Genomic DNA, 12,485 nt, shown 5'->3' on the forward strand with positions numbered 1-12,485 from the left:
GCTCAATGCAGGGGACGAATTGTCAAGGAGGAGTGATCGCCATTTCCTTAAAAAATACTTTTGAATGGGAGTGATTTAAAAGCGTGGGAGAGCGAATTGAGCTCCCCCTCTGTTACATTGCAGTGATCACTCGAGCAAAATTGGTCAAAATCCATCCCCCCTTTGATTCGGTTCGTAACGAACGAACGTGGTGCATGTTACGACCGTTGGCGACCGGGTAAAAGAATATCCCACGCCTTTGCTTGCATTAATATGCTACTCCCAAGGAACAAAGGATTGATTAATCGGAATGAACGTAAACAAAACAAAGCTTGGCTCTTTGCATGCTTCCAAGCGCAAACATCAGACTTTTGTGGCTTTACGACATGGTAACATGATTGCTAAGATTCTTGGGAACAATGTAAAAATTTCATAGAGATAAGTTTTTCTAGGGTTCTACGATGCTTGTTGGGCGTCGTTCTGGAGAACGTGAATTTAGACAGGGAGCTCCTTGACAAGTTTGGCGAGCTCAGTGCACAAGGAGGTATTCTTGGATGGGCTGATCGATTTAATTCTTGATAAGGCCATGCCACTCAAAGCATGGCATTTTCACAATCTCACGGGAACGAGGTGCCATGGCAAGATGATTAAGAGGATTCTTGACGAAGGGTTTCTAGCTGTGGCTCTAGATTTGCTGAACGAGAAGTGTGATCAAGAGACCTTCACAAGTGTGATCCTGGAATGCATAGCTGATAAACCTGGATGGTGGACGGAGAAACTAGCGCAGAAAATGGACACGATGAAGAGTCTAGGATACAAGCGTGAGATGGTCCTGTTTGAGGATTATTTGCTCCTCTATTCAGAACCAGGGCATATCTTCCTTGAAATGGTGAACGAACATCCTAATCTTGCTGCAAAACCAGAGGTTTACCAAAAGGTTTTTGACAGTTCGCCATCCGCTCACTCGGTCTTCAAGGAGGCAAGAGCTAAAGGCGTGGAGCTGGACTCAAAAAGTTTGAGCAATCTGCATTTGAGAGCATCTGATGATATGAGTTTGGTACTGGACATGGTTGAGGAACCAGCAACAGCTTATAAGTTGGCGTTGAACAGTGCTCAAAACTTACATGACGTTGTCTCCATTGTTAGAAAAGCTTGTGAGAAGGGAGTGGTGCTTGATCCAACTGAAAAGAAACTCAAACTTCGTCTTAAGCAGAGAGCGGAAGAGTGGGAAGACTTAAATTGGAGGAACGACGCTGTGGGATGATCCTAAGAATGGAATCCTTCTTTTCCCTAAAGTGCTTAAGCCCAAGAACCAAGAGACAATTCAAAACATAAAAATCAATCTAAAACAAATCCTAAGCGCATCCAGAGAAAGTACATCGCTTCCACATGGGGCAGCAAACGGCTTTCCAGGAAAAGCAACACGGAATGCCTGTGAAGCCGCAGTGAATTCTCTTGTAGCACGGAACTGGGGGTGATGGCGGTGGAGATGGTCGCGGTCGTGGCGGCGGGGGCGGAGATGGTGGTGGTGGAGATGGCGGAGACGGTACCTTCGCTTTGACAGGAAAGTAGACGAAGCCATTTACTCCACATCGACCCAGTGGAAGGCCATGGTTTCCACGCTGCAGCCTCATGTAGCCTTTCTCTCCCCAGCTTGTCCCCGCCGAGTTTTTGATGATCCAATAGTCTTGGCCGTTTTCGGATCCATAGCCGACGATGAGCACTGCTAGATACGGAGTTGCCTGGTCGTCTTTGCACGGGCCCTTGTAAATCCCCTGCATTTTTAGAACTTTGGGCTTGAGCGAGTTTTCCTTCAAAAAAGAATGATTTTTCTCATACCCCTTTGTAGCGAAGGAACTCCGGCGCATTGCCATCGATTAGAGCTGTCACTGGCTGCTTGGCAACCTGCTTGACGATCTCAGTGTCGTCGCTGGAGCTGTAGAAATTGTCGTAATTGTCAATGCCTACGGAGTTGCGGTTCTGGAAGAGCACAACTTTTAGTAAAAAACAATGGAAACACAAGAGCACGCACGCACTTACGTGTTTTCGGCAGGTGCCATTGAATCCTGTGAAGCGGTAATCCGATGCGGTGGAGAGGCCATTCCCTGTGTCGACGAGGTATTCAAATGCGTTCTGGGGAAACCCGCTGTGGCAGCCATCGGTGCCGTAGCTCCGGGAGCAATCCAGCAGCTGCTGCGCCGACAGCTCCACCAACACTCCAGTCGCAATCTTGTTGATTCCCTCGATGGCTTCTGCCGCCGCAAAAGCCCAGCTACCATCTGTATCGTGATATACCACTAAAGTGCGAAAAAAGGATTAAAGATTTATACTCTGGCATCCTTTGCGATCTTTCACAGGTGTGACGGCCCCCAAACGTCTCCAGTCCATGGACTTGGGGGGACCAGAGCCAACGTCGCCAAACATTCTGATGCCTGCATTACCATTCGGATTAGTATCACTTGCGGCATTTGGATCTGCAGCAAGCAGTAATAGGAGGATGGAAATCGAGACCAAGGGATGCAGAGACATTCTTAGGGAGTTTCTTATCTCGAGAGAACGAAGGGTTATATAGCAGGTCACAACACCCCACGAGACTCATGCGGGTGAACACACTGTCCATCACACTAACACATTGATAGAGACTTGGTTGACTTGAACAGATTTACTACTGAGAATGAAGTCAAGGATAGACAACGCACGAGGCTGGCTTAGAAATGGCATGGCAAGTAAACAATTGGGAACCTCTGAAGTGCTTGAATGAATATTGGCGGCTCGTCCAATCCACAGCTTGAATATTTCGCCAACTCGCATCTCTGGAATATCATTTATCAGAACTCCGCGTTTGCAGCCTCGCAATAGAGAAGACATCGAATCTTACACGAAAGCGCTGAGATTTCAACCCAGCCGTACGGAACATGGTCAAATGTGTGATCACCTCCACCTCCATCTGAATGGAAACACCGAGTAAGAACCAAAACAAGAAAACTCTCTCGAGAACCTTAAAGTCGTAGTTGTGAATCTGGATCCAGCGTGTATGAAAAATGAAAAACTTGGGCTGAATCCGCCCATGAGCTGGAAGACGAGCTCCAGGGGCAGCGGTGCTGGCGGCTGTGCATGTGCCAATCCCGAGATATGGATCCCAAATTGTCCTCGTAACCCACCCTGTTCTTCCACGATGATCTCAGTAGCTTTACAATCGCCATGGCGGGATTGATCACTGTCACCCGGATATCGATATGGCCTTTGGAAAAGTTACCTTGGCTAATATCCATACCTATTACTAAAAGTTCCAAAAGGGATGAGGGCGAGGGAGGTCTTGGCTGTGGTGATAGAGAATCAGGAGCTGGACACGGATTTCTGCAGTGCGCTTGGCAAACTCTACTTAGAATTCGAGGAGCTCTTCCCGGACGAGGTAATCAACGTGATTTTGGATAGGGCAATGCCACTGCATGCATGGGGATTCCACAAGGTGACCAACAAGAGATGTCACAGCAGGATGGTGCAGAGGGTTCTTGATGGCGGTTTTATGATGCTGGCTCTAGACATGCTGGACGAAACTTGCGACCAGGAGACGTTTACAAGAGTTCTTGCGCACCCGCACCAATATAATCACAGGGAATACACTGGAGTGCTGAAGCACAAGGTGTCCTCTGCCATGGAAAAGATGAGGAAACTGAATCTGAGGAGGGAGATTCTGGTGTTTGAGAATCTGGTCCATTTGCACTTTGCTCCTGAGGATTTGGAGAGGCTGTTTCGAGAGATGATCAATGAGCATCCTTGTATAACAGCAGAGCTAAGTGTCTACCAGAAAGTTTTCGATTCCTCGCACAAGCTAAGTTTCAAACACTTGGTTGCAAAGGAGGCCAGGGCCAAGGGCGTCAAGCTGGTGGTAAGCTCAAACCTCTTAGAAAGTAGCAGTGGTTATAGTGATGATGATTGGAGGAAGATAATGGGTCTAGTACTTGAGATTGTCGAGGAGCCAGTGCAAGCTTATCAGATCATGCTGAACAAATCCCAGGACGCTGATGTTGTCACGTCTATCATCAGAGAAGCCATCTGCATGGGAATGGCACTGGATGTTACACCCAAGCTGGTCAAGAAGCATTTGTATTTTGATCTCCAGGAAAGGCTGGGGAAGCATTTTCTCGTCACAAACTTAAAGAAGGGGCTGATTAAGCTAAACGACGAGGCACTAGCCAAGAGTTTAGACGATCACAACTCCAGTGCCGGTGTGGTGTTTGAGCTCGCAACAAGAGCAACAAGTCAGGGCTTCCCTCGGGTTTTGGAGGAGATTCTTTGCACCGAGAAGAATCCCGAAGTTGCTCGTTTGATGTTCCAGTTCGAGGCCTTCTGTAACCTGGTGGAGCCAAATGAAAAGACATGCAAGCTTCTGGCTAATAAACTCTTGAAAAAGGATATGGTAATTGAAGCCCAGTTTGTGATAGATACGTGCTGCAGAACTCACCCCAAATCGCTGATTGAGAAAAACTTTGGTGATGAGGAGAATGAGGAAAACTTTGGTGATGAGGAGAGTGACTAGCTTTTAAACATGTTTAAAAGATATGACAGAAAAATACATACATGTTTAAGGAGAGCATCCATATGCAGTACATTTATTTGTTCCACCAGGGGCCGGGACGAAACAAAGCTGCAGCTAATCCTCTTGTAGCACGGAACTGGGGGTGATGGCGGAGAGAGATAGTCGAGGAGAGGGCGGCGGTGGAGATGGCGGTGGTGGTGGAGACGATCATGCAGATGGTTCTCTGATGGGAAGTAGACAATGGCGTTCACCCTGCATCGAACCAGTGGGAGGCAATGGGCTCCATGCTGCAACCTCATGTATTCGCTGTTGTTGGATCTATAGCCGACGATGAGCACTGCTAGATATAGACTTGCCTGGTCGTCTTTGCACGGGCCTTGCATTTTTAGGGTCTCCTTCACAAAAGAAGAAAAGAATGATTTTTCTCATACCCCTTTGTTAGTTAAATTCATCTGTTACGGCCTGAGGATGTCCATGTCATTGCTGGAGCTGTAGATATTGTCATAGTTGTACCAATTCCAAAAGAGATGCTGACATGCAAAGTTTAAAACCATGGAAGTTTTCTCTGCAAGTCTGGTGGCTTAAGGGCACATGCTTACACAACAACCTCTATAAATTTGGACGTTAAAACCATTATTCAGTCGTTGGTCTGGAGGCAAACTTTTAACGACGTATTTCACCAAATGCTATGCAAGTCCATGGTGGGATGGGATCAAATGAACGCTAATTTGAGTTTCTTTTAAACAAGTTTGAAGTTTGGAATTCGTGACATCTAAGGGAATTTAGTCATGTTTAAAGAGAGTAGCTCATTTTAACGCGAAGTGTGGAACGGCAAAATAAAACTGCAGCTAACCCACGGAAGGTCGAGGAGAGGGTGGCGGCAAAGATGACGGTGGTGGTGGTGGCTATGGAGATGGTCGTACCTTCTTTTTGACAGGAAAGTAGACGGAGCCATTTACTCCACATCGACCCAGTGGAAGGCCATGGTTTCCACGCTGCAGCCTCATGTAGCCTTTCTCTCCCCAGCTTGTCCCCGCCGAGTTTTTGATGATCCAATAGTCTTGGCCGTTTTCGGATCCATAGCCGACGATGAGCACTGCTAGATACGGAGTTGCCTGGTCGTCTTTGCACGGGCCCTTGTAAATCCCCTGCATTTTTAGAACTTTGGGCTTGAGCGAGTTTTCCTTCAAAAACGAATGATTTTTCTCATACCCCTTTGTAGCGAAGGAACTCCGGCGCGTTGCCATCGATGAGAGCTGTCACTGGCTGCTTGGCAACCTGCTTGACGATCTCAGTGTCGTCGCTGGAGCCGTAGAAATTGTCGTAATTGTCAATGCTTACGGAGTAGCGGTTCTGGAAGAGCACAACTTTAGTGAAAAACAATGGAAACACAAGAGCACGCACGCACTTACGTGTTTTCGGCAGGTGCCATTGAATCCTGTGAAGCGGTAATCTGATGCGGTGGAGAGGCCATTCCTTGTGTCGTCAAGATATGCAAATGCGTTCTGGGGAAACCCGCTGTGGCAGCCATCGCTGCCGTAGCTGCGGGAGCAATCCAGCAGCTGCTGCGCCGACAGCTCCACCAACACTCCAGTCGCAATCTTGTTGATTCCCTCGATGGCTTCTGCCGCCGCAAAAGCCCAGCTACCATCTGTATCGTGATATACCACTAAAGTGCGAAAAAAGGATTAAAGATTTATACTCTGGCATCCTTTGCGATCTTTCACAGGTGTGACGGCCCCCAAACGTCTCCAGTCCATGGACTTGGGGGGATCAGAGCCAACGTCGCCAAACATTCTGATGCCTGCATTACCATTCGGATTAGTATCACTTGCGGCATTTGCATTTGCAGCAAGCAGTAATAGGAGGATGGAAAGCGAGACCAAGGGATGCAGAGACATTCTTAGGGTGTTTCTTATCTCGAGAGAACGAAGGGTTATATTAGCAGGTCACAACACCCCACGAGACTCATGCGGGTGAACAGTGTTGGTTGACGTGAACAGATTTGCTACTGAGAATGAGTCAAGGATAGACAATGCACGAGGCTGGCTAAGAACTGGCATGGCAAGTAAACAATCTGGCATCCTTTACGATCTTTCACAGTGTGACGGCTCCCAAAGTTCTCCAGTCGATGGATTTGGGAGGATCAGAGCCAACGTGGCCAAACATTCTGATGCGTGCATCACCATCCAGATTACTATCACTGGCGGCATTTGCATTTGCAGCAAGCAGTAGGAGAAACGAAAGCGAGACCAAGAGGCGAGGAGACATTCTTAGAGAGTGGCTTATCTCGTTAAAACGAAGGGTTATTACAGCAGTTACAGCATCCCACGAGACTCATGCGGTCGCACTACTGTCGATCTTATGGCTGGGACAAATAAACGTGCATTGCATGAAACTGAAGACTCTTTGCAAGTTGGCAAAGGATATACAATGCAAATGAGGATCCTTGGCTCAAGACAAAATGGCATCGCAAAAACAAACAGGGGAGAGAGAGAGAGAGAGAGAGAGAATTTAAACTCTACCTCTGAAATGTTTGTACGGCTCCTCGAATCCAGACTTTCAGTCTAGCTTGAGCTCCGCATCTCTGGAATACCATTCATCAGCACTCGCGTACTTGCAATCTTGCAAAAGCTTGCCTGTCGGCATTTGATAGATACGAAAGCGCTGAGATTTCAACCCAGCCGTTCGAACTATGGTCGAATGTGTGATCACCTCCACCTGCATCTGGATCAAACACACCGAGTAAGAACCAAAACACAACAAAAAAATAAGAAAGAAAGAAAAAAAAAACACTCTCGGGTACCTTAAAGTCGTAGTTGTGGATCTCCGGATCCGGATCTCCCACAGAGGCAAAGGCACACCCATAGAACCTATGAAAAACTCGGGCTGAATCCAAGAAGACCGCGGGTGAAAAACGTCCTCCACAATCGCATAGCCAGTAGGCAGACCTCACCTCGGTATCTCGAGATCCGCATGGTAGAAATCCACGCTCTTGCTTGGATTGGTGGTGTTGAGGATGCAAAACATGACGAACCTCAGCGTGTAAGCGTAGTGGTTTCCTTTCCCTTCTAGCTGCTGCTGCTCCACAAGCTCTGGATCCACTGGGATCACCTGTCCATACATCATCTCCATGAACTGGACGGCCGGGCGAGGATGGTGGTAGAGCTGGAAATCCAAGAGGACCAAGTAGTAAACGAGCCCAGCAGCCACGGAGAGGATTCCAATGACCAGGAGCAATCGAAAGAGCTTGGAAACTCGGCCTCGGAGATCTCCCTAAAGTGCCCGGAATCCATGAGCAAGGGCAGCGGTGGAGCTGCCGGCTTTGTGCCAATCCCGAGATATGGATCCCCATTCCCATTCTCTTCGTCGGCCTCGTAACTCTGACCCCGTTCTTCCACGATGCCTTCCAGCCCCTCGCCGCGTCATTCTCGCCATGGCGATCGATGTCCCGGGACGGAAGGTTGATCGGAGCGCAGTAATGCCATATTTCAGGGATTTCGCGCGCTGGAAAGCTACTGCGCGATCGGGCTCGGCCCCGACCTAAGGGCCGATTTCTTAAGGCGATCGCTGTTACCCTCACCTGGAGGAGCTGATGTCGATAGCTCGGCGCTGCTGTTATCGATCGAGGAAGTAGGCGGCAGCGCCGTTGCCATACATGATCCAGCCCAGGCGAGAGCGCATTGCTCCTGGCGCCCATCCATAGGCATTAGGGCTGACACCACTCAACAATTTTATTTTTAGAGAAATGGCGGGAAGTTTTTGAATTTGAATTTAAAACATTAAAACTTTACGCGCGAGACGAGTGTTAGGAGTTCTTCTCGCTCGCCCACTTCTCGTCTGTCCCAGCGGCAAGGCTCGCTAGATTTAAAGTGTAGAGGGCCTGAGCTTCCGGATCCCCGGTTTCCTCGATGGTTTTGCCCAGAGATTCGGTCATCTCCGACACGAGCTCGCTGTTGTCTTGCATCAACACCTCCACCGCGCTCTGGATCGTGCTCTTGCCGCTGCTGCTGGCGCCCTCTAGCATTCGGGAGCTCAGCGTTCGCACGGCTTCGATCGCGTCGTCCAGCCTCTTGAGGTATATGTACGTGATCATGACTTTGAGAATGGTGTAGGAGTTTGGAGGGATGTTGCGGTCTTTCATGTCGTCTATCAAGAACTCGATCATGTCGATACGACCCTGAGAAGAGAATTTAGACTAGAAAAGGTAAACCCGCAAACGAAAGGCAAGATAGCTCACCCGGACTGCCGCAGCACCTATGATTGTGTTAAACGAGTAGATATCCGCCTCTATGCCCGTTCTATCCATTGTCTGGATAACTTCCAGTGCCGATTCTAGCTCGTTTGCAGCACAAAGAACCTGGATGTATCAGCCGAATCAGAATAGAATAGAAGGAAAAACTAAACAGGTTGGCTGCTGACCTTGATGAGCGAATTGTATGTAACCGAATCCGGACTAAGGCCGTTGTCTTGTAGCCGCTTTAAAAGCTCGTTGGCATAAGTTACATCTTTAGACCGCAGGCATCCATAGATCATAATGTTGTACGAGTGAAGATTTGGCTTGAGATTCTTTGCAGACATCCTGGTAAAGAGTTCCTTGGCTTCTGAAAACTGTGAAGGGTTAGACCGACGTATAGAGCAGCCAAACTCTAAAGATGGGACGTGCAAACCTGGTCGAACATAATGCATGAGTACATTGCAGTATTGTATGCAAAAGCGTCCAAGAATGGAGCTCCATCCTCTGCAGAGAAAGCTTCTGCGTTTAATAGCCGCTTGAGAGCAGGACCAAGCATTCCTTCTGATCCTAATCCTCGCATCTAGTTGAAGGATGAAAAGAAGGAACCAATTAGCCGCTATGAACATAAGGTTTTACATACCAGAGCCGTCAGAGACTGACGTGAATGCTGAATGCCAGAGGCCAGCATATCTGCTTCAAGCGCTCCCAGTCTGCTAGTCAAGTCCTCGTGAGACGACTGATCACCCCCTGCATATGGGACGCTAACGCTACCAAAATTGCAAAAAAGGGCCGTGTACGTGCAGATGTCCGGAGGTACACGCGCGGTTTTCATTGTTCTCAGTACACGCAGGGCACGATCTTGTTCATTCTGTTAGAGAAAAAGTAAGGTCAGAGTACTCCTAGTATCTTTCATACCGTCAGTGAGCACGCCTGAAAAATGAAGTTGAACGCATGAGCAGTGGGCCGTTGACTAGGCTTGGCTTTCAGCATTTGTTCCAACAGGTTCTCAGCTTTATCTAGCTCTGAGTTTCTGCAGTAGCATTCCACGATAGCACCATAGATTGCACTATCAGGTTCTATTCCTCTGGACTCCATGTTCTGAACCTGGTAAAATGCAGGGACAATGTCATAACGATTCAGGAAATTCAGAACTGCTGCTTACAAGCTTAAGTCCATATTCTACACCTCTCCCTTTTACAACAGCTCGAATGACAGCGTCGTAAGTGACGATCGTTACAGGTATTTCCATCCGATTCATCTGTAGTAATCAAATAATTAATATGGAGTATCGAAACCAAATTTGCATTACCTTACCTCCGAAAACATCATCTCTGCTAGTTGATACTGACCCGTTTTGCCTGCTGTGCTGATGATTGCGTTGAAAACCTCAGTAACCGCCGGAGGAATACTTTCGGAAAGCTTCATTTCTTCAGCAATATGATCCAGCATCTCTTGCAAAATGATTAGTGCCTCACCAAGATCACTTCCCCGGCAAAGCGATATGATGTAAGTGCGATAAGAGTTAAACGAAGGGGAATAAATACTTTTCAGCTCGATCCACAAGCTCTTTGTCAAACTAAGATCTTGCTTTTTTCCTGCAAGCTGCGAAAAGAGTTACAGCGGTCGAAATTAAGCCAAAATCTATCTCGACTTACCCTGAGAAGTTCAATGTAAGTCTGTTGATTTTTCTCCACCTTTCTACTGGTCATCAACTTGAGACACTTATCTGCATGAATGCTGCTGCCAGCGGATGCGCAACCGTTCAACACACTGTTAAACATGAAGACGTAATCCACACCATCACCCCCAGTCGCAGATTCCAGCATTTCCATGGCCTGAGAGGACCATGAGAACAGTGTAATGACCTTCCAGGCATTAATGAAGCTTTTGATACCTCGTCCAGATTTCCAGCACGGCTCATAGCACCAAGAAGATGAGTGTCGCACCGCTCGTTGGTTTCCATGCCAAGCTCTTTCATGAATCTAATTATCTGCCTCGCTAGCTGGAGAGACTTGTCTCTGTGAGTGATCCCAGGATCAAGAGATGACAAACTTACCTGAAAGTTTCCAGCCAGGGAGCACTGATAGAGAAACTCGTTACAGCTTGTAGCAGTCAGCATCTCATACTTACTTAGATCCGGAAGGAGCTCCATTGCCTTGTCATTCTGCCCGGCCCTGATGGCCTCGACGAGCCGCGACATCAAATTCCAATTTTTGAGCTTCTCAAAGCCATCAATCTGCGACTCCCCATCTCCACACGGTTCTTTTGCTTCATGATCCTCCGCATTGTGTTTCTGAGAATCAGGAACGCCATGCGCGGTCGATTTCGGACCTTCCGGCTTGCTTCCTGGCCGGAAATGTGTGTAAGAAAAAGCAAGATCGCGATCCTAGAGACGAATTTCACCTGGATTGAGGCAGAAACTCCGGCGATTTAGCACTCCAAGCCTCGCCGCGGCCCTCCATCGCAGCAGCATTTCCTCATGAATGACACGATAAACCCTAAACCCGGTGTAGACCTAATTCTTCTAGAGTAAGAATATTTGGTAGCTGGAACCTTTGATGGTACTCGCGATCAAACTTACCTTAGACCTTGGCTTGGAGGACAAAGTAAATTTGATAATATGTCAAGGTAGCGATAGACATCGCGCAACCAACGACTACAGTGATGGCAGCTTGACCTCCCAACAGCCCGCCAATCGCCAGCCGTCCATTTCAAATCAAGCCGTCGATCTCTGACGCATATTCTTATCAGCCTTGGGAATATTTAAACTTTGAAAAAGGGGGAATACTTTGGGGAGAGGCGAGAAGGGGGCGAAGTCTACCCGCATTGAGTGTAGCGCTGTGCGATGAGGATCCATTCCCTTCTCCTCGCCGCTCTCGCCGCCTGGATTTCGATCTACGCCACTAGGGCAGCGGCGAAAACGTTCAACATCACGAAGGAGCTCGAGGGTCACCCCAATTTCTCGGAATTCAACGATGCGCTCACGGAATCCGGCCTCGCGCGCAGCATCAACGCGCGGCGATCCATCACGGTGTGCGTCCTCACGAATTCGCAGATGAAGAGCTTGAAGGCGACCTTGGGCAATGGCTCGACGGACATCAAGCGCGTGGCGGCCTTCATCCGCCCGCTGATTCTCCTCACATTCATCGATCCATCCAACCCTCACACCGCGCGGAGCATCAACGGCAGCCAGCAAGTGAGCTCCATGTACCAGGCCGCCGGGACTGCCATCTCCGACCAAGGCATCGCCAATCTCACGCGGACCAAGAAGGGCAGTGGGCTCGAAATCGTGACCGCCGGTGGCTCCAACACGACCATCACAAAGGCCGTCAGGACCATTGGATTCGACCTCAGCATTGTCCAGGTCAGCAACTACGTGGCTCCGGATGGTGTCGTGGAGGCTGAGGATAGGCCGGTGGTTCCTGACGGGGCGCTCGCGCCTGCCGTGGCGGCCAAAGCCCCGCCGCCCCCAGTCTCCACCGACGAGGATTCCTCCTCCACGGACGATGAGAACGTGGACAGCCCTCCATCTCTAGCCAATCGGCTGAGCTCCACCGCGATTTGGGGCGCATTGGGCGCCTTGGGTTGCGCAATCGTGATCGTTCTCTAGTTTAGGGTTAGATCGGTTGGGCTCCATTGTCGCTTAGATCCAGTGTGTGTGTGTCTGTGTGTGTAAAAGATTGCATTTGAAACTTGTACGAATTTGTACGAACTTCGGTGCGTGTACGA

At 48.7% G+C, this 12,485-nt stretch overlaps 5 protein-coding genes across 6 annotated transcripts; 1 reads left to right on the plus strand and 4 right to left on the minus strand.

The window, feature by feature from the left end:
- Window positions 1-1,270: 1,270 nt before the first annotated feature.
- LOC112351104 (zingipain-1-like) lies at window positions 1,271-2,541 on the minus strand. Its single transcript, XM_024688391.1, has 4 exons — window positions 2,310-2,541; window positions 2,020-2,258; window positions 1,819-1,959; window positions 1,271-1,754 (listed from the first exon to the last, which is right to left on the minus strand). Exons 1-4 carry the CDS (start codon window positions 2,506-2,508, stop codon window positions 1,335-1,337), a joined length of 999 nt encoding a protein of 332 aa, XP_024544159.1. The 5' UTR covers window positions 2,509-2,541; the 3' UTR covers window positions 1,271-1,334.
- A 2,695-nt stretch (window positions 2,542-5,236) lies between these two features.
- LOC112351105 (zingipain-1-like) lies at window positions 5,237-6,431 on the minus strand. The gene is made up of 4 exons (XM_024688392.1): window positions 6,222-6,431; window positions 5,932-6,170; window positions 5,732-5,872; window positions 5,237-5,667 (listed from the first exon to the last, which is right to left on the minus strand). The coding sequence occupies exons 1-4, from the start codon at window positions 6,418-6,420 to the stop codon at window positions 5,425-5,427; spliced, it is 822 nt and encodes a 273-aa protein (XP_024544160.1). The 5' UTR covers window positions 6,421-6,431; the 3' UTR covers window positions 5,237-5,424.
- A 613-nt stretch (window positions 6,432-7,044) lies between these two features.
- Window positions 7,045-8,219, minus strand: LOC9654775. The gene is made up of 3 exons (XM_024688249.1): window positions 7,326-8,219; window positions 7,159-7,246; window positions 7,045-7,106 (listed from the first exon to the last, which is right to left on the minus strand). The coding sequence occupies exons 1-3, from the start codon at window positions 8,217-8,219 to the stop codon at window positions 7,087-7,089; spliced, it is 1,002 nt and encodes a 333-aa protein (XP_024544017.1). The 3' UTR covers window positions 7,045-7,086.
- Window positions 8,220-8,268: 49 nt separating this feature from the next.
- LOC9654776 (pentatricopeptide repeat-containing protein At1g76280) lies at window positions 8,269-11,247 on the minus strand. Of its 2 annotated transcripts, none has more exons than XM_002983320.2 (12): window positions 11,160-11,247; window positions 10,813-11,102; window positions 10,651-10,758; window positions 10,412-10,591; window positions 10,071-10,358; window positions 9,919-10,014; window positions 9,672-9,860; window positions 9,397-9,624; window positions 9,190-9,336; window positions 8,942-9,130; window positions 8,760-8,879; window positions 8,269-8,699 (listed from the first exon to the last, which is right to left on the minus strand). In XM_002983320.2, exons 1-12 carry the CDS (start codon window positions 11,227-11,229, stop codon window positions 8,328-8,330), a joined length of 2,277 nt encoding a protein of 758 aa, XP_002983366.1. In that variant the 5' UTR covers window positions 11,230-11,247; the 3' UTR covers window positions 8,269-8,327. The 2 variants fall into 2 exon arrangements, with proteins under 2 accessions (XP_002983366.1, XP_024544194.1); XM_024688426.1 differs by lacking the exon at window positions 11,160-11,247 and having other exon boundaries at window positions 10,813-10,836; window positions 10,887-10,992.
- A 287-nt stretch (window positions 11,248-11,534) lies between these two features.
- LOC112351062 (fasciclin-like arabinogalactan protein 14) lies at window positions 11,535-12,468 on the plus strand. Its single transcript, XM_024688206.1, has one exon. The coding sequence runs from the start codon at window positions 11,602-11,604 to the stop codon at window positions 12,364-12,366; it is 765 nt and encodes a 254-aa protein (XP_024543974.1). The 5' UTR covers window positions 11,535-11,601; the 3' UTR covers window positions 12,367-12,468.
- The last annotated feature ends 17 nt before the right edge of the window (window positions 12,469-12,485 follow it).

This window comes from Selaginella moellendorffii, unplaced genomic scaffold (genome assembly GCF_000143415.4).
Source record: "Selaginella moellendorffii unplaced genomic scaffold, v1.0 SELMOscaffold_57, whole genome shotgun sequence".
NCBI classification, from domain to species: domain Eukaryota; kingdom Viridiplantae; phylum Streptophyta; class Lycopodiopsida; order Selaginellales; family Selaginellaceae; genus Selaginella; species Selaginella moellendorffii.

Excerpts from the sequence above, each read along its gene's own strand:
- LOC112351104 (XM_024688391.1), bottom strand. The coding sequence starts at position 2,508 with ATGTCTCTGCATCCCTTGGTCTCGATTTCCATCCTCCTATTACTGCTT. Across the intron at positions 1,960-2,019 it reads ATGGCACCTGCCGAAAACAC|AACCGCAACTCCGTAGGCAT; the intron begins GTAAGTGCGTGC and ends GTGCTCTTCCAG. Across the intron at positions 1,755-1,818 it reads AGTTCCTTCGCTACAAAGGG|GGGATTTACAAGGGCCCGTG; the intron begins GTATGAGAAAAA and ends CTAAAAATGCAG.
- LOC112351105 (XM_024688392.1), bottom strand. The coding sequence starts at position 6,420 with ATGTCTCTGCATCCCTTGGTCTCGCTTTCCATCCTCCTATTACTGCTT. Across the intron at positions 6,171-6,221 it reads AGATCGCAAAGGATGCCAGA|ATGGTAGCTGGGCTTTTGCG; the intron begins GTATAAATCTTT and ends ATCACGATACAG. Across the intron at positions 5,873-5,931 it reads ATGGCACCTGCCGAAAACAC|AACCGCTACTCCGTAAGCAT; the intron begins GTAAGTGCGTGC and ends GTGCTCTTCCAG.
- LOC9654775 (XM_024688249.1), bottom strand. The coding sequence starts at position 8,219 with ATGGGCGCCAGGAGCAATGCGCTCTCGCCTGGGCTGGATCATGTATGG. Across the intron at positions 7,247-7,325 it reads TCCACAACTACGACTTTAAG|ATGCAGGTGGAGGTGATCAC; the intron begins GTACCCGAGAGT and ends TGTTTGATCCAG. Across the intron at positions 7,107-7,158 it reads TATCTATCAAATGCCGACAG|AGATGCGGAGCTCAAGCTAG; the intron begins GCAAGCTTTTGC and ends ATGGTATTCCAG.
- LOC9654776 (XM_002983320.2), bottom strand. The coding sequence starts at position 11,229 with ATGCTGCTGCGATGGAGGGCCGCGGCGAGGCTTGGAGTGCTAAATCGC. Across the intron at positions 10,759-10,812 it reads CCCTGGCTGGAAACTTTCAG|CTAGCGAGGCAGATAATTAG; the intron begins GTAAGTTTGTCA and ends AAGTCTCTCCAG. Across the intron at positions 10,592-10,650 it reads GTGCTGGAAATCTGGACGAG|GCCATGGAAATGCTGGAATC; the intron begins GTATCAAAAGCT and ends TGGTCCTCTCAG.
- LOC112351062 (XM_024688206.1), top strand. The coding sequence starts at position 11,602 with ATGAGGATCCATTCCCTTCTCCTCGCCGCTCTCGCCGCCTGGATTTCG.